This window comes from Phoxinus phoxinus (assembly GCF_949152265.1).
Source record: "Phoxinus phoxinus genome assembly, chromosome: 4".
NCBI lineage: Eukaryota > Metazoa > Chordata > Actinopteri > Cypriniformes > Leuciscidae > Phoxinus > Phoxinus phoxinus.
In genome coordinates this window covers 29600707-29619957 of record NC_136879.1, presented here as the reverse complement: position 1 = coordinate 29619957, position 19251 = coordinate 29600707, and the positions used below count along the sequence as shown (strand labels likewise).

The 19251-nt window shown below is 38.0% G+C and overlaps 1 protein-coding gene across 1 annotated transcript in view; it reads left to right on the top strand.

The window, feature by feature from the left end:
• grik4 (glutamate receptor, ionotropic, kainate 4) overlaps positions 1-19251 on the top strand; it is a 321677-nt gene that overhangs the window by 259489 nt on the left and 42937 nt on the right. The window contains exons 9-11 of the mRNA XM_079610819.1: positions 1909-2070; positions 6488-6640; positions 7055-7159. Coding sequence (XP_079466945.1) covers positions 1909-2070; positions 6488-6640; positions 7055-7159 — 420 coding nt within the window. The remainder of the gene's footprint in view (positions 1-1908; positions 2071-6487; positions 6641-7054; positions 7160-19251) is intronic.

The window sequence follows — 19251 nt, the reverse complement described above, 5'->3', positions numbered from 1 at the left end:
CCTGCACACACAGCTTCCTGTTCTTTTTTTAATCATTCTTTCTCAGCCTCATTTCATGTCTTTTTTTTATTCTCACCTCATCTCATTCTCTTCTCTGTTTTCGAGTCTCAACTAATCTTGTGTCTTCTCATCGAGTCTTATTGTGTGACTGTCTTTTTCACTTCTATTTTCTTTGCGTTTTAGCTCATCGTGTCTCTTCTCATCGAGTCTCGTTTCATCTCATCTGTCGTATCGTGTTATCTAGGATCTCCTCATCACGTTCTGTCTCCCGTCTTCTCTTCTAGTCTCTGCTCTTGTCTTCTCATGTGGAGCTGTGTTTCTCCTGTTCTGTCTTATCTTCTTCATGTCTTCTAGTTTCACCTTGTCCTATCTTTTCTCATCTAGCCTCCTCTTCTCTGTTGTCAATTCTATTTATTCCGTTTCATCTCATTTCATTGAATATTTTCTCTTTTCTGTCATCTAGTTTCAGTTGATCTTGTCTCGTCTTATCTAGTCTCACCTCTTTCCATAGTCTCACCTGTCTGTCATATAGTCTTTTCATTTATGTAGTCTCATCTCATTTGATCTACTCATTTCTCATCTAATCTTCTTTTCTTTGTTGTCTAGTCTCAGTTCATCTTTTCTCTTCTCTTCTCATCTGATCTGATCTTTTTTCTTATTTAGTCATCTTTCAGTCCATTCTGTCATTTAATCTTATCTCTTCCCACATAGTGTCCTCTCTTCTGTCTACTCTGTTTATCTGTTCTCTTCTCATCTAGTCTCATCTTGTCACATTAAGACTTCTCATCTGTCATGTAGTGTAGTTCATGCTGTCTCGTCTCCGTCTCATTTCATCTAATTGCATCTCATCTCTTCTCATCTAGTCACCTCTCTTCTTTATTTGTTGTCTAGTCTAAGTTCATCCTTTCACTTCTCATCTAATCTCATTTCAGCTCATCTTTTCTCATTTAGTCCTCTTTTCTCAGCATCTAATCTGTTCGTTCTGTCTCATCTACTCTTGTTTCATCTCATGTTGTCTTCATGTAGTCCTCTCTTGCTTTTTGTTTTCTCAGTTCATCCTTTCTCCTCTCATCTCATCTAGTCACATCTCATTTAATCTGATATTTTCTCATTTATTTCCCTCCTTTGTAATCTAAGCTCACTTCATTATGCATTGTCCCATCTAGTTCCAAGGTATTTTCTTCTCTTCTTTGTTGTCTAGTCTAGTCTCAGTTCATCCTTTCTCTTCTGAAGTCTCATCTGGTCACTGAGTCTCGTTTCATCGAATCTCATCTCTTCTCATCTAGTCTCCTCTTCTTTGTCATTAGTTTCAGTTCATCCTGTCTCTTCTTATTTAGTGACTTCTCATTTTATTTTATTATTTTTACTCTAATCATCTCTTCTCTGTCATCCAGTTCATCCTGCTTTTCTTGTCTCGTCTCTTCTCTCCTTGTCTCTTCTCTTCTTATGCACTATAGCACTATAACTTCTCTTTTTCTTCACATCATCAGTGTCCCTCGAGCCAATGGCGGTGGCAGAGTCATAGACTGTAATAGTGTCAGCAGGAACTGCAGGGACATCTCTATTAACCTTCATCTGATGTACTACATGCGCCGGGAAGCAGACTGACAACACTGCGGACCTTTTTTCACCCTCTTTCGCACAATCTCCAAAGTTGCCCTCATGGGATCTGAAGCACAATAGCTGCTGGGATTTGCTCTCCTAAGCATTAACTTTTGCTGAATTGAATTACTTGTCCCAGGAATTGGCAGAATTACCTCAGTGCTTGTTAATGAGCCTGACGATATTGTTTTACTTCCCATGGACATCATTAGGTTGTTTAGATTCGACAGGGGACCTGAGCTTGGCAATTTGATAAGAAGCACTCATGTTGGTGAATTAACTTGAACATTTTCTCTACCCTTGCAGGAATTCTCTCTGCTACGATTGGACGATTTAGCTGATCAGCGAGTCAACATCGTCGGGTTTTCAGTCTTCAACAGGACACATCCCTTCTTTCAGGACTTCGTCCTCAGCCTCAATCGATCCTGGCAGGAGAACTGTGATCATGCTCCTTTTGCTGGAACACCAGTAAGGCAGAGGAACTCTCAGTTAAAGATGCTTTTGAATATGCATGGTTAAATCAATTTAAAGGGATAGTTCACCTAAAAATTCAATCTTGTTGTCATTTTCTTAATTGCTTTCTTTCGTGAAACACAAAAGGTGATGTTAGGCAGATGTCCAAGCAGCCTATTTCCATATGATAAAAGTATAGTGGAGCAACAGATCGCAGTTGATCCGTGATCCGTACGGACCAGGCCCCATGGTTTGGCACGTGTGTGATTTGCAGATTAACTCCTAAATTTAAACATCATTGAGTGAAAGTTTATAATTTAACAAACTTTACAGATTAAAACTATTTCAAACGCAGAAGAAGAAATCGGGACTCACGTGTTATCTGTGCGCACAGCTGCTCACACCAAAGCGCACGCAGAGAGAGAGAGAGAGAGAGAGAGAGAGAGCGACGCGCTTTTCAGACAGCGCTCAAACACCAAATTGATTCCTTTTTCACGTTTCCTTCCGCTTGAACGGACAAATACACACAAAATTATGTAAAAATAACCATCTCTGCAAGTATTCTCTCGGTTATGTCATAAGTGAATAGTTCTTCAGTTCCGTGCATTCGGTCTTAAAGTGACTACTGTTGTCTGTGTCATTAATGTTAATTAAACAACAAAATACAGCTTTAACAAAGATGAAACTATATTTAATTTCTACAGTGAACAAATAGTGTTATTTTACATTTAGGCTTAATTATTAATTTCGTATTTGTCATTCGGTGGCTCTGAATTGTCAAAATGCTTGCTACGGATGCGAAAAACACAGAAAAGAACCCGACCCAAATTGTTTTATGATGGAAGAAAGTTTCGGAGGCAGTGTGTAAACGTGATTGACACAATGTGAGGTCGTATTTATTTTTTAACGTGTGAAAATTTTGGACGAGAATTTCGAACTCAGTGTGCAAGGACCTTTAGACTTTGTAACTTTATTATTGTGGTTGATCTCTGCTTTTAATTTGTATATTTGTTCTTATTTTATTAGTGACTGTTCACTTGTTTTTAATAATGTTTGAGTTTTAACAGTTAGGCTATATTAGTTTTTGCTGTGGTATCGAAGAACTTGAAGTCAGCTGTAAGTAATAAATGAAAAGCAACGTTACACCCCCACCCCCATAGGCTATAAATAAATATATATATATACCGTTAATTTTGTGATCCGTTGCACCACTATAAAAGTAGATGGTTTGTCATTATTAACTCCAAAACTAATCATAAATCCTATAAAAGTATAAAATGTTCACTTTGGGCTACATTTATGATACTTTTTTTTGTTCATTTCGGAGCTTGGCATAATAATTCCACTTTCATTTTATGGAAAAGAGCAGCTTGGACCTCAATCCTCTCATTTGTGGTTTTATGGAAAAATTTGAGGTGGAACAACAGGGTGAGTTTTAAATTTTGGGTGAACTATCCTTTAAAAATAGTCCCTTTCCATGCTTATATCTATTCCAGGGGTTTTCCAACTGTGGGTTGCAGTGTGGGAAAAGGTGGGTCGCACAAAGTCACTTGGCAGCAGCTAAATTTGCGTTTCATTGAATGACACACACACAGTTTAGACTAGGACTACACGATATAACAACATTAAATAGAATTCGCAATATTGCTTAATGCGATTCTCGAACTGAATAGGCCACGATTTTATACCTGTAAATATCTGCTGGGTGTTTTGATCCGCTCGTGCGACTTGTAATAACAGTGAGGGTCTCAGAGCGCCACGGTTCATTATTAAGCGACTCAGGACGCATTATTAATGAGAAGAAGCTTGTTTTCTCCAATTGCTGCGCTGTATTCTGCATGAGATTGCTTGACACCAGAGAATTCAAATGTTACGAAAGGCTGTTTCTGGTCTGTTCAACGCAGCGCTGTTGTCTTTCAGAGACATTGTTTTCTTTTCCTTTGTGTGCATTTGGTTACCAGCCAACACATAAGAAAACTGTCTGTAAAAAGCATGTCACATGCACAGTACACACACAGAACGAGCATGAGAGCACCAAAACAAAACTGTTTCAAGTTTTTATGCACACATTTCATATATTCTTTAACGTCTGCAAATAAAGAAATTAAAACGCAAATATTAGTATTGAAATTTTACAGTTGTAATATAAAATAAAATTATTTTTATTAAATACTCAATTTCTGTCATATCAAACTTATGATCAAGATTAAATTTACAGTAATGTCAATTGTTTTCTAGATTATATTCCTGGAATGGAAAAGTTTGGGAACCCCTGATCTAGACCATGTTCTGAAAAAAAGTCATTTATTTGTAACTCAAAGATGCTGTGTTAATTAATTTGGTACAGCCTTCTACCCATGTCCTCTTGCTTACCTTGAAACCGAGGCAATGGCTCTATAATTCATCACACACAGTCACACACTCCCCCTGAGGAGTACACACACACCCTGTATGTTCATGTCAGCCCAGTTATTTCCGTCACTTTGGAAATGAAAACATCTGTATAATGTATTATTTCTCATCTCAGTCTCCATCAAACGTCTAGGGAAACTTAAAAAAAGCTATCAAAGATCAGTCTGTAACACTTTTCTTTATCTGATATACACAAGTAAGTTGTAATAATTCATTTTACATTTTTGTGTTCTAATTAGCTGCAGGGGGGACGTCATTTGAAAAATAAATGCCCACTGCTTTTAGAAACTTCTGGTTGCATTCCTCATTTAATTAGGTCTAATCGTTAATTAATCAGAAGATGGTTTGTAGTTTGGCAGACAGATGAGAGACAGGTCTAAACCCCACAGTGAGACTCAGCTCTGTGTTACACAATGGCCTAGAAATGCAAAGCCTCAACTAGCTTATTCTAATGTGCTTGATATGGAAGGCAATAACCAAACAGATATTTAAGCCCTGGACTTCATTAGCTGAAGACTAGACTGGCTGGTCTGTGTGGAGATTAACCAGCGAACCTGCATATCTGCCTCAGTCGCCAGCACACATATTGTCATTCGGCATTCGCCTAATGAGAGCAGCCAGGACATTTCCCTGTATGTGACCAGAATAGTTACTGTGGGGTGTTTTTCTACTGAAAGGTGAGAAACGTAGGCAACAACATTTACACGGACTGCTATTTTAGTCACAAACTCATTCAACCTTCCCTCACACACACATATCCCCACCTCCTCTAAGCTGCTGTGCTGTTCCATAATGCAACACAGCATATCTTCATCATTTCAGAAAGCTTTAGCACCATAGTGATGTCAGAGGAAAAGGAAACTCCAGCCTTTGCTGCGGTACATTAACACACCATCTGATGTAATTAAAGTGGTCAGTAATTCAGTTCCAGGGGGCTGAGGGGGCAAAGTGGAGGCTGTATCACAATGAGCAACGATGAAGCATCCGAGTGATTTAAGGATGTTCTAAATGGCCAAGCATACGCAGACATCCAAAGACCCCTATTCATATGTGCTTTAAATACTTATGTGCATTTCATTTCACAACCACAGGCATCAATAGGAAGTTGGTTTTCCATTTGTTTCGTCTTCCACTCTTCTTGGAAATCTTTCCAGTGGATTTTTAAACATGGTTGCAGGAATGTACTCGCATTCAGACAAGAGCATATGTGAGATAATGGAGACACTCCAATTAATTTAATAATTATATATAGTAATACAGTTTGCTTGCTGTTAATATATCCAGCATATAAAATATCCAGCACTGTATTATGATGTATATACCATTCTAAAGTTTAAGGCCAATCTTTTTTTTTAAATAAATGTATTTTGTGATGCATTTTTATTTTAATTGAATGTATCATGGTTTTCCACACAAATCTTAAGCAGCACAACTGTTTTCAACACTGATAATAATAATAATAATAATAAATGTTTCTTCAGCAGCAATTCAGAATATTATAATAATTTCTGAATAATCATGTGACACTGAAGACTGAAGTAAAGATGCTGAAAATTCAGCTTTTCCATCATAGGAATAAAATTACATTTCAAAATGTTAAAGTAGAAATGTTTTTTTTTAATTGTAATAATTTTTCACAGTACTATTGTACAGTGCATCGCTGTATTTTTTAGCAAGTAAATGCCGCCTTGATACGCAGTTAAAAATGTTACCCCAAACTTTTGAATGGTAATGTATTATATATTATATACTTTATTAATTAAATATTAGTTTACTGGTTTATGGGGTTTGTGGTATATTATATCTAGCGATACCAAAATCATGAGTTTCATTCACATACATGTAAGTCATTTAAATAAAAGTATCTACCAAATGCATATTCTACCTGAATTATTTATTTCTATGGCTGAACACTTTGATCATGAAGTGTAGGCTATATCTGTCTAGTATCCTACAGTTGGGCTGTATTGCTTTCTGTTTGCTCTGTCTATGTGTTTACGCTTATGTGTGTGTGTTCCAGCTTTCGTCAGCGCTGCTGTTTGATGCGGTACACACAGTGGTGGCAGCCGTGCAGGAGCTCAACCGTAGCCAGAACGTAGGAGCCACTCAGCTCTCCTGCAAGTCCTCAAAGATCTGGGAGCACGGCACAAGTCTGATGAACTACCTGAGGATGGTAAGAGCCGCAGGGAGAGCCCACGAGCTGCCAATCATCTCACCTGCTGCAGTTGCAGGCTCATTCATCATTTAGTTTTTGCTCTCTGTACCACTGCGGCCCACAAACCCTCGTCAGAACTGCAGCCTTCAGCAGAATGTGTGAAACTGAGACACTGTGTCTTACTCAGTCATTAAAGATTAACGACCCTCAGCTTGTCATTACTGTATCATCCTATGCGTGACGTACAGCGATCTATATATGCTTCCTGCATTGTGCAAATGCTTCCAGTGAGGAGCTCAGGCGTCCATGTATCTCTATAAATCGATACGGCACTGAAGGTTTGTGTGGCTGTGATCTGTGATCACATGACACCCCCAGGCGTTAACATGTCTCTCTCTCTCTCTCTCTCTCTCTCTCTCTCTCTCTGGACAGGTAGAGTTGGAAGGTCTAACAGGCCACATCGAGTTCAACAGTAAAGGCCAACGCTCGAACTATGCCCTCCGGATCATGCAGAACAGCAGGGATGGCCTAAGGCAGGTAAAGTAACTCTCAGCCACACCAGGCCATTAGCAAGAGGTAAAACTAGCCATTATCTGTGTTTACGCTTCTGCCTGCCAGGAACACAATGCCATTTCCTGTCCGTGGTCACACAGATGTGATGTAAAGGTGACGAAATCCTCTAAATGCACATTGTTTTTCCCCCAATCCTCAATCAGAACAGAACAATCAGAACAGCGGAAATGTATAGGAAGGAAACTCTGTATTTCATTGCGCCCAGCAGGGTCGGCCAGACCAATTGTGATGAGATTATTGTTAATTAGCACTTTCGTGCTCCTGTGACTTTCATTGGCGGGTTTGGATGTAGATTAAATTGTTATTGTAGCATGAAGCAGGGGCTCTCGCAGGTGTGCCATCTGCTGTTAGGCCACAGAAAATCATTGGGTAATTTAAAGAAATAGTTCCCACAAAAAGTACAATTCTGTCATTATTCACTCACCCTCGTGTCATTCAAAACACAAATGAAAATATTTTTTAATGAAACCTGAGACATTTCTGACCCTTCATTGAAAGTCCATTCCATCGAAACATTGACATTTAAAAAAAAAAAAGACTATCCAAGTCTTCTGAAGAGACATTATTGTTTTATATGATGAACAGATTTAATTTAGGCTTTTTATTCACATATAAATATTGATCAACGCACATATAAATATTGATCAACGCACATATAAATATTGATCAACGCACATATAAACATGAAACGTGAGAACAAACCTCATCGGTTCTCCTTCATCAGACAGGAACATTTAAACGGTTGGAGGACTTTCAGTGGATGGACAGAAATGTCTCAAGTTTCATAAAAAATATCTGCATTTGTGTTTCAAAGATAAACAACAGTCTTATGCTTTGGAACGACATGAGGCTGAGTAATAGAATTATACAGGTAGACTACCTGACGAAGACCAAAAAGTTTGAAACGTTGTTAGTCCATTATTAAAATAGAGTTTGACAGCATGGTGGCAGTGAGCTATGCACCTACTTCTTTGGATGTGCATTTACCATTTCACTTTGTTTGAATAACACTGTTATCGTGTTGCACTCCACCGATGAGATTTGAGCATTAGTTTTTTAATCAAAGAAGCAACACTTTTTTTTATTAGGAAGATTTTGAAAGATTTGTTTTAAAAGATTCTCTTTTTGAATATGTACCCCCTCTTTGCTCAGAAAAAAAGGAGATTCCATAAAGGCCTGACGAAGACCGAAAGAGTCAAGTTCGAGAGCATTGTGACGTGCTGTATTTTGTTATTTTTTGAGTCACAGAATATAATTTACTCATATTGTTGTTATAGAATAAAAAATTCCATTCATTTTCACACACAGCAACCTCTGAAGTTAAGTGAGTTTTCTTGTTTTGCCCCGAGCTACATCCAACAACACGGTTAGATCACTTTCCAACTTTAAACAGCCATTTAGGATAAACCGAGTTGACGGCTGACTCTTGTTAGCTTTGCCTGTTTCTATATACAGTATGACAGAGTGAGAGAGAGAGAGAGCAGAAGGGTTGCGCTGTCAAACTGCAGGCTGGTTTCTGAGTGACACCACATTTCTTGAGCCTTTGTGACCGTCACCTTGTGTCACTCACACACACTTTTTGTATTGCTCTTTTAACCTTTTGCAACACTGCCAACTTTCTCTGTGGACTGCTCTTGTACGAAGTGCTCTGTGATTTGTGATGGACAGATGGACATTCGAAGGCCACTTTGTTCACTATTCCAGGCATAACTGCAGAGATTGGACTGGCAGCTGGTGCTCACACCCAACCTTATTAGTTTCACAAAGACATCACTGTTTTTCTAGAGAATAATATCCGCTGTCTCAATTTGATGTAATGCATCTGTCTCTTCCTCGGCCTGGCTCTTTCTGTGTGGCAGTGCGCTCCAGCTGGACAGCAAAGTTCATGCGAATGTCACCTCACTGTCCTAACCTAGCTCCCCTCTACCCATCATTCTTTAGATTTTTTTGTGCATTTGTTGTAAAAGACTTAAAAGCATTACGGCAGAGCTCACAATATCTGTTTATCTTAACGCACACGTTCTCGCGCATCAAGCAGGTTCGGTTGAGCTTCTGTTTATGTTCGCTGATCAATGTTTATGTGTGAATAAAAGCCTAAATTAAATATGTTCATCATATAAAGCGATCGAGTATCTTCAGAAAATGTGTTCTAAACCGCTCAATTCTTTAAACCGCAAAAGTTTTACAATCTCTTTATGAAGTTTTTGAAGTGTCAAAGTGGTAGTTGCATAGCTGTCTATGGAGGAACAGAAAGGTCTCAGATTTCATTAAAAAGTTCTTCGTTTGTGTTCAAAGATGAACGGAAGTCTTACTGGTTTGGAACGACAATTGGAATGAGTAATTAATAACATAATTTTCATTTTGGAGAATTAACCCTTTATTGATAGACATAAACGGAGGCTGTTTTCATTAATGAGTGTCAGTGTGCAAAATACAGCAGCTGTGTTTGAATGGAATACTAGTGTAATGCTAATGCTTTCTATTGTATAATGCTACACACATTACTCATACTGCACACTGCAAGAATAGTAAGAGTAGTATGCTATTCCAAGCCAAACCAGAAACAGTAGCCAGGTACTTGGAATCATTTTGCTTTGTTAAGCCTATAAATTAGAAATTAAAAACTTAAAAAAAAAAAACATATTAGGATTGTCCAAAAATTAAAATGATTAGAAAGTCTGATATATATATATATATATATATATATATTATTATTATTATTTATTTATCTTTTATATAGAAATTAATACTTCTAGTCAGCAAGGAAGCATTAAATTGATGAAAAGTGATAGTAAAGATGTTTGTAATGTTACAAAATGCTGTTCTATTTATCAAAGAATCCTGAAAAAAACGGTTTCCTCAAAAATATGAAGCAGCACAATTGTTTTTAACATTGATAATAATACAAAATGTTTTTGAGCACCATATCTGCATATTAGAATGATTTCTGAAGGATCACGTGACACAGAATACTGTAAATGTATGCTGAAAATTCAGCTTTGCCATCACAGGAATAAATTACATTTTAAAAATATTTTTCACAATATTACTGTTTTTCTTTATTTTTGATTACATAATTGCATTCTTGGTGAGCATAAGAAGCTTCTTTCCACAATCTTTGAAGCTGTAGCATCTAAAATACACTTTCATATGCTTCTGTTTCTTAAACAGCTTCCATCTTAATCATAATGATAATGCTAAATTAAATACAGTATAATATGAATTAAAAGTAACATTTCTGGTTTGGTGTCAATGAAGGGTTTTTTGAACTGTACTGTGGTAACCGTGGGAACACCTAAGATAAATAAAAATAACAACTAAAGCTCGGGAAACACCACAGCAATGTACATAGATTAAATGAGAATGCTAATGTCCATGAGACAGTATTATGTTTGTTTTTGTGTGTGATTTATGCCGTGAATAAACTGAGATATTTAAAGCAGAATGCTCCCTCATCGCTCTGCCTCAGATTAGCAGCTAGTAGAGGTATACGGATGCCTTGGCAACAAGTCTTGAGTGAAGCTGCCAGGATTTATACAAAGACGTACGCACATCCACGAATGCACATGCTTTCCCTTTTCCACATCATATATTGACAGATGCTTGGGGCTCATATCAGTTTTGGAGGCTACACCAACACCCTCTCTACAGAGAATCCATGAATCTTCACAGAATCGCAGGATAAACAGAAAAATGATGGGGCGTTGTGGCTAAAAGGAGAGTGGGGCGGAAAGTAGAACAGCACTGAGAGACGTGTTAAGTCTAGATTTATCCTGGAGCAGTTGGCAGAGCCGATCCTAACCAGTGGACATTGGACAGATTGGCCCACATGTGTGCATACGTTTTCCTTCTGGATGGTGTTATGGAGGGAGGAGAGGGAGGTGGACATATGAGGCAGACCACCACACACTATTGGCACATCTAAATTGAATTTCTCTGGCAAGCAACTCACATATGTGAACTATGCCGCACTCAACCAGCACTGCAATTTCACATCAGTTTCCGCTCGAAAGATGTGTATCAAACCCAGCCTGGATGACAAGATGGCTGCACAGCTTTTCATGCAGGTGTCATTAAACCAAGCATGCCGATCCTATCTGTGTGCCAGTGCTTAAGGTAGACTGGTTAATGAGAGCTGATGTAACATTTCCACACTTCGCTGATGATTTTACACACTGCCAACATTCTCCGAGACGTTTTTGAGGAAGTTTTTGGCACACGGGTGAAAGGTGATATGCCTCTGTTTTTTTTTTTAAATACTCTAAACTAATTATTCAGTGATTTGGGCAATAACATCACAAAATGTATTTAATTGAGAGATCGAGCCCCTAAAATTGCAGGTATGTTTACATCCATCAACCATCATTCACTCGTTCTATGTATTGTTTGTTCTATCGTTCGATCTGTTGTTCTATCTATCTATCTTTCTATCTATCTATCTATCCATCTATTATTCTATCTGTCTGTCTATCTCTCATTCTTTCATTCTGTCTTTTGTTCTTTCTTTCTGTATATCCTTCTTTTATATCCTTCTTCCTTGTATATCATTCTTCCTTCTATCTTGCTTTTGTTTTTGTTAGTTCTATCTATATGTTGTTAAATTATTTTATCTATTGTTCATGCTCTGGTTCTGTCTCTCTCTTGGTGTATTTAAATATTTTAGTGAATAAAAGTGGAGTTCAAGTAGGGGTTTATTTTCAGTGTTTCTGCATGAATATGTTTATAGATATCAGTGGATGCATGGCCCATAGAGCCTTTTTGAAACCGTGCATCTGAGGAAATCTATGGCTTATATCTGAACACTTGATTTTAATGGAGCAAAGATCAATAATCATTTGACAAAAGGCTGTAAACATTATTGAACAGTGGGCTTTCAATCAATGTATTTTTGTCCCACCTGGAAGCTTGGCTTCTCTGTATAATGATCAGGAAAACTCTCAAATGGCCGGGACTTTGCAACAAATAGTCAATAATGAAATGGCGGTGTATGTGACTGCCTGACAGAATTTCAAATGTAAAATCAGTGCTGTCGAAATCAGAGCGTTCATACAGCCTTAAATACACAAAGTTACTGAAATCTGTCATAACAGATTTATTTTAGCTTTCATAAAGCTGGTTTTGCCTGTTAGCTTTTTTTAAACATTGCACTTCAGAGCTTGGCCAATTATTTAAAGCTACACTGTGTGATTTTTACCCCTCATCTAGCGGTGAAAAGGTATATGACCATCCAGTGAATATTAGTTTCTGTTCCTCTCAATTCCGATTTCGTTTTAACTCCTACGGTGGCCAATGTTGTCCAAGATTAACATGGCTTCCAGTTCGACCTCGTCCATGAGTATTCCTTCAAGTGATGAGGTTACTTTAGAAAACTATTATAATTTGCAGTAATTTAATTTGTCAGTTAACATATAGGTTATGTCATCTTTGTAAAATGAATAATAGTTTTATGTTTTCATTATTTTTTTTACCATTTCATTGCTAACATCAGCTGTCAGGTTTCCAGACAAATGCAAGCTAATCTTAGTAAAGTAACTTTTATCAGTGCTATCGTTATTCTGTATATTGTATGACATCACTAGCGTAAGGCAAAGTTTACATTGTAGGCTATATCATTTTCTCCGTGAGCAGAGATCAGTTGATGTAACGGAGGTGCGAGGGAGAGGTAGAGGTAGAGGGAAAGCAAAAAATAAAAACAGGGCCGGTGCCAGTGAATTGCGGAGACGCGAAAGGCGAAGCTTGAATTAACGGGTATGTCCCTCTTTGGCTAATGTACTTTCAAGATGGAGGGGCAACATGGCGACCGCCATTCGAACCCCTCACCCGTATGTATTTTCAATGGCATATTATACACTCACGAGAATACTTTATTACTTGAACGAAGTAAATATACATTAATGAGCACATATATTTTTGAAAGAACTAAGTGTTTTTAGCTAAGAATAAACTAAAAAAGTTACACAGTGTAGCTTTAAGGAATTTCACTATTTAGTGCATGGTTGTTACTTATCTTAAAAAGTATAAAAGGAGGTTGTGATGTCACAAATGTGATGAGCTCATGAGTATTTAGTTAGTTTAAAAAAACAAAAATGTTTTATACAAATTCTATATGTGATATGCTATATGCTATATGTGATAGTCAGCAGTTTATTTAAGTTTTTCTTATGTCAAAAGTGAATTTTAAACACTAACATTGGATATTAAAAATGTCCAAAATGTTCAATAGCACAATGACTGCCTGTTTTACTACAAAACAAGTTCTAATGAACTCGTTACACAGCGATTTGAGGGAGCGATCATACTTGATGGCTAATTCAAGTCCTCAAATGAACTTAATTTGATACGAATTTTGGAGGACAGTGAATGAAACCAAGCATGACTTGTTGGTCTGGGACTAATTTTGCTTTAAGTGTGAGAGGATATGGGTTCTAATCCATTTTTATATTATTTATCTATTTATTTTATTTTATTTAATTCAAAATTGCAGCTGTATATCTGTAGATGTGCAACAGAGGGAATTCATCTATTTGCATTTTCCTTTTAGGTTTTATTAGAAAGTTTCTGGCCGTTTGGAAAAGAAATAGATTGGAGCATGTGCTGGAGAGATCATTGCTTGTTGTTTTCTGCCACTAATACCAACCGCAAAAACTCCTGAGCAAAACAATATAACGAATTCCTCTCATTATTACAGGCACAAAGAAATAAACTGCTCAACAACTAGACGTGTTTTCTTCTGTTTTAGACAGTAATCGACACATCCCCATGTGAGCTATTGAATTAAATGGTGGGCCTATCTTCCACCTGTCCCCACTCCCCATATGATGCATATGGTTTATTAGTAGCTTTTGGGAGCAGTGACTTGAACATTTGTCTTAGTGCTGTCTAAAGTAGTTAGCCCACTCAGCATATCATTGAAAGCCAGAAGATGTGCGCCATTAAGAAGGTCACCTCAGTCTCGCTGTATTCCTCGGTTTCAGCTGCACATTCCCTGTCTGATCTGGCATGTTCTCTCCCACTGCTCTGCCATAAGCTCCACCAGTCATCTCCATAAAAAGACCCCATTAAACATGTCCACACCACACAGCGCTCAGCTTAGCTTGGCATTCTCACCCACGCGTTTCCTCTCTCTCCGCTAAACGAGCGATGAAAAGACTAGTAAATATTTTCAAGAGAATGCGCTTTAATTCAGGACACAGTACGTTTATCTTTTCATGAGAGCGGGTAATGAGCAATATCAACCTAGCTAATAGGAGTCAGTGCTTTGCAATCGTGGGCAGATGGTGTCCTCCAATGGCCTGTGATGTTTTCACTAAATGGACGATTTAATTCAGCCAGTTCTGGGATGAAGATGTTGTACAGAATGGAACGGACAGAATTATGATGGGACACCTTTTCAGTCTAAAATGGGCTCTGGCCAAGGACACGGTATAGAGAGTATTTGTCTCTTGTGCGCTTCAGAGATGATGTGGCGTGATCTCATTGACTTTGCCGTGCTCCGTACACTAGATAGTGTATCCGCTGTGTCCCAGGGCGCAAGCCGAGCGGAAATGCCCTTCAGGATCCATGAGAAAGGCGGCTGGTTTGTTTGGGCACCCCGCCAGCCTGTGTGCCCTTAGAGCAGCGATGCAGCGAAACCATGTTTGCACCGTTGATGCAGCTTTTTTAAAACCACCCACATCATTTTATGCAAAAACACACACTCACTTCTAACCCATTTGCCCAGCAGGTCTCAGCCTTGCATCATTCTCCCTGGGTTTGCAACAGGCGATTGTCAATTGTCTTTATTTCCCCCATCGATAGCATCGCGGGCTATTAATTAGCCTGAGCTCTGTGGAGCCTAATAGCAGTCAGAAGCTGGCTGTCAGAGTCGCGCTGCTGTTTATTTGTTTGTCTCTCTTGCTGCGGGGGGTTGGTCTGCTCACACCAGCGCAGGCCACTCTTGACGATTTAGTAATTAAGTTTGGTAATAGAAGTAGTTAATCAAGGCCTGAGATTATACCACCTGCATCAGAGGCCTGCCAGCAGGGAGGATAAGCTCCTCTTCCCTGAAGGAGAGGCTTCGACTGTTGGATTCTTGTCCTGCTGTGTGCAGGCCGCGTCTCCCACCTCGCATTTGTCCCACTTTGATTCTCCCCTCAGCAGCAGAGCTCATCTTCTTAGTAGACGGCATCAGGCGCTGGACTTATCTCACACTCCCTTCACATTGTACGCATCAGTTTTAGGGAAGCTAATTTGAAAATGTAATTAGGTAATATAAGTTGATGTTGGCACATCTAAACGATTGGTCAATTTTTATTGTGTATTTTTTGTGTAGCATACTTTTTATTATGTATTTTTTTATAGAATTTATGTTGCTGACTTAAATTAAAAGCTTTGAACCACTTAAATAAAATTAACTGTCCAATTAAACCCATACAATAAACTGAATGTATTTAAGTCAGATCTGTAAATTCAGTTTAATGTTGGAAAGTTAATTTTAATTAAAAGCTTCAGGGCTTTTAATTTGTATGTTTTCAAGACAGCAGAGAGACTAACAAGTTAGTAACGTGAATAATGTTAGAATGACGAAACTAATAAATATACTGACAACATCTCATCTGACAGAAGATACTGAATCAGGCAACGCGTTTTTCTCAAGCACGTTTTACCTTAACTGCGTCTGACAGACGTCAACAACTAGAGTCAACAACTTTCAGGCACGTCTTTCAAAATAAAAGACTTGCATCGGAAAAAAAGTTAGAAACGTTTTTTTTTGTTATGGTTGTTGTTCCTTGGACAACACACTCCGTGACCCACTGAAACCGGTCTTGCGACCCAGCAGTTGAGAAACACTGATTTAAATCAACAAATCGAATTTGTCTGAAAGAACTGATTCATTATTACTTCAATTTGTTTGGCTGTAAAGCTGTGTGAAGAGAACATTTTGGCAATTTTGTCGCATATTTAATGAAATATTGCACTTAATAAAGATAATGGACAAGACTTAAATGCACTGATGGCCTGTGCATAAAAGTCTTGTCCATTATCTTTATTAAGTGCAATATTTTATTAAATATGCAACAAAATTGCCAAAATGAATTAACTGATTGTGTTTGATTATTGTAAAACTGTATTCGCCATACAGTGGAAAAACATTTTTTCAGCTTTTTCCTGGAAAGGTTAGCTTGCTACAGTTTAGATTTTTAAGAAACCAAGCACTGTCATGCTCTTGATGAATGTAACTGGTAGCATTGCTAATCTTAGTTTAGTTTCTCCCCAACGCTGATACACACTCACAGCAGGTTGTTTCAATGCATACACAGCTATTTGAATTCGATTATGTTCGCCTGGCTCTGTTAACTTGCTCTTCCTTTTAACTGAATTTTTTTTTTTATCCTCCCAGCACGAGACCTAATTTATTAGGCCCGTCTGTGTCTTATGTGTGTTTTTATCAGTGTCTGAAGACAACAGTAGTCGCTAAACTCTGTCAAGTTTGCACCCCACGTAGAACATTGGAGAGGGGTCAACACTTCCAGACACACGCTGGGAGTTAAACTATGAATTCGCTCTTTGTCTTGAAAGATATCATGCCACACCAGCTGGTTTGGCAAGAGCCTTGCAAATCAGCTTAAGACCCGTCGATTTAGACACATAAGGCACAAGTTCCTCACATTTAAAAGCATTTAAAGAGCTTCTCAGGGTGATATTTTTATTTCCAAAGTACCCATTTCTCACATACTATGCAGTTTGGTGCCAATATAAAAACATGTTTCTGACAGAATTTGGAGAAATGGAAGTTGAGGAGCATTTTGAGGACTTCAGCATTATCTCAGATAGAAATCATGAATTACCCTTTTATGTCTTCATCCGAGCGGCAATAAAACTGTCACAGCAGCCATAACATTCTTTTGTAATGTATGCAATTTGTGTCAGTGCGTTGAGCCTGCCTGGGGAGAGCAATAACATGGATGTGATGAAATATGAAGGAGTGGGGTTACGAAGGCTGAATGATCAAAACTCTAGTACTGTTGGAGGTAAACGAATGAGAGGTATGTGTGAGTAAAAACACGTGTGATGTCAGGTCTCTTAAAGGCCCCGATATACTTCAAGCGAAATTGAAGAACAAACTAGTGTGACGTCATTTCAAACAAAATAAAAAAGTTTGTCCGGAATTGGTTTCTGGAGTTAAACATTTCCGGAAAACTACAATTGGTCCATGGTGATTATGTAATAGGTGTGATCTGAGACTACACAATCCTAGACGTGGAAATCTTTTCCAGTTAATATCTTCTGTTGAGGTCAGACTCAAGTAAAGTAAAAACATGAGCACACTGTGTGTTTATAGTAGTTGAAGTTGTACTTCTAATTAAAACCTACATTGACACCGTCTTTCATATTTTACTCTTTCCCCGCCATTGACGTAAATTTTCGTAATTTGTGAGAAAACACCTCCCCGCCATTGACGGCATTTTCCGCCTTTCTGTGTTTTCATTGTTATACGGTAGGGGGCGCTATGACACATCTTCTGAAAGAGTACCGAATCTCCTGATCAAAACACATGCGAAGAAGATACAAAAACAAGCAATATCATATATGTCATATCATAGCTTTAGCACTGTGCAAGCTTTGGGGTTGTTGATGGACTCGATCTACTCCATCTATGTTTTAATCATCGTTCTAAATCTAATTTGGATGTAGTCTTTGACAAAAATCTTTTTGCTCTAAATGTAAATGTGTTTTTTATGAAGTTTGCCCACATTCGGGTGTTGATAAAAAACAATGCATGAAGCTAGAATAAAAAAAAAATTTTGTTTAAAAGCAAAGTTCTTTCTTTTAATATATTGCATGGTCAAGAAGTTAATATTGTAAAGTGGCTTGCTTTAAAGCAGTCTATTGTACAAAGTAGTATATAAATAAACGTGATGTGACCTGTAGTGCCGAATTGCAGAGCTAATGCAAATAAATGCACATCGTCATGATCAGATGCTTTCTTAACTGCTGTTTTCTCACTATTGTTTCTCACATATTTACACATTCCTCTAAACGCTAGACCCAGCAATGTGGGCGGCGTCGGGATGTTCACTAACAGTATATCGCTGCAAGGGTATTTCAAACTTCTTTTTACCCCTAAGCAAATAACATAAAATAACTTAACCTTGAGTATATACATGTAAGAGTATATAAGGGCCTTAAGAGTGTGTTTTTTCCCTTTGAGCTTTTACCTGGTCCATCATCTGGCCTACGAATCATCCTCTGACCTTGTTTTTATGGCTAATTGCTCAACACAAGCTCAATTTTTTAACACTGCAGATGCTGTTCCGCTCCTGAGAAAATGAAGAGTGAGAGAAAAACAGATAAAGAGAGATGAGAGTCTGAAAAAGTCCAGAGGTCATAAGAGCCAGTAACTACGCTGACTTGAAAAGAAGCCGGAGAGGCACGCACGATTCGTCTCCTTTTAGCAACAGACATTAAAGCCAATATGTTTGTATTCAGTGAGTGTTTTTGGGTAATTAAAGTGAGGGGGGTTGTGTGAACGTGGTCTTTCAGAGGACAGATAAAGACTGTTTGATTGTAGACCACAGGGGAGTCCTTTATGTGTCTTTGCTTCTCTGTGTGGACTTAGACTTGGCTGTATAGATTGGAGGGATAATTCAAACGTAGTACGAGAAGCTTCTTTGTCCAATTAAGAACAGTTCTCTTATAATGTTAAAGTTTCCAGAAACACAAAAATATTGAGAAATTTTACATTGATTTACATTTAATCATTTAGTAGTCGCTTTAGCAACTTTTGAGGAATGCAAACAAGCGATTCATCTAAAGAGTCAATAAATACGAGAAATGCTATCAATACAAAGTTTCAGAATACAATCCTTCAGGATAGTAAAAGGTAGAATAGGGAGGGATTAAGGAAAGTTGAGAGCATTGGTGTAGGAATAGTATAATATATATTTTTTAATTCAGCAGGCTGCAGTTAAGTGCTCATAAAGAGGATTTTCAGCTGATTTGAAAATTGTCAGGGATTTGGCTTTCCGGAGAGGGTTGGGATGACATTCCACCAGCAAGGAACATTGAACGAAAAT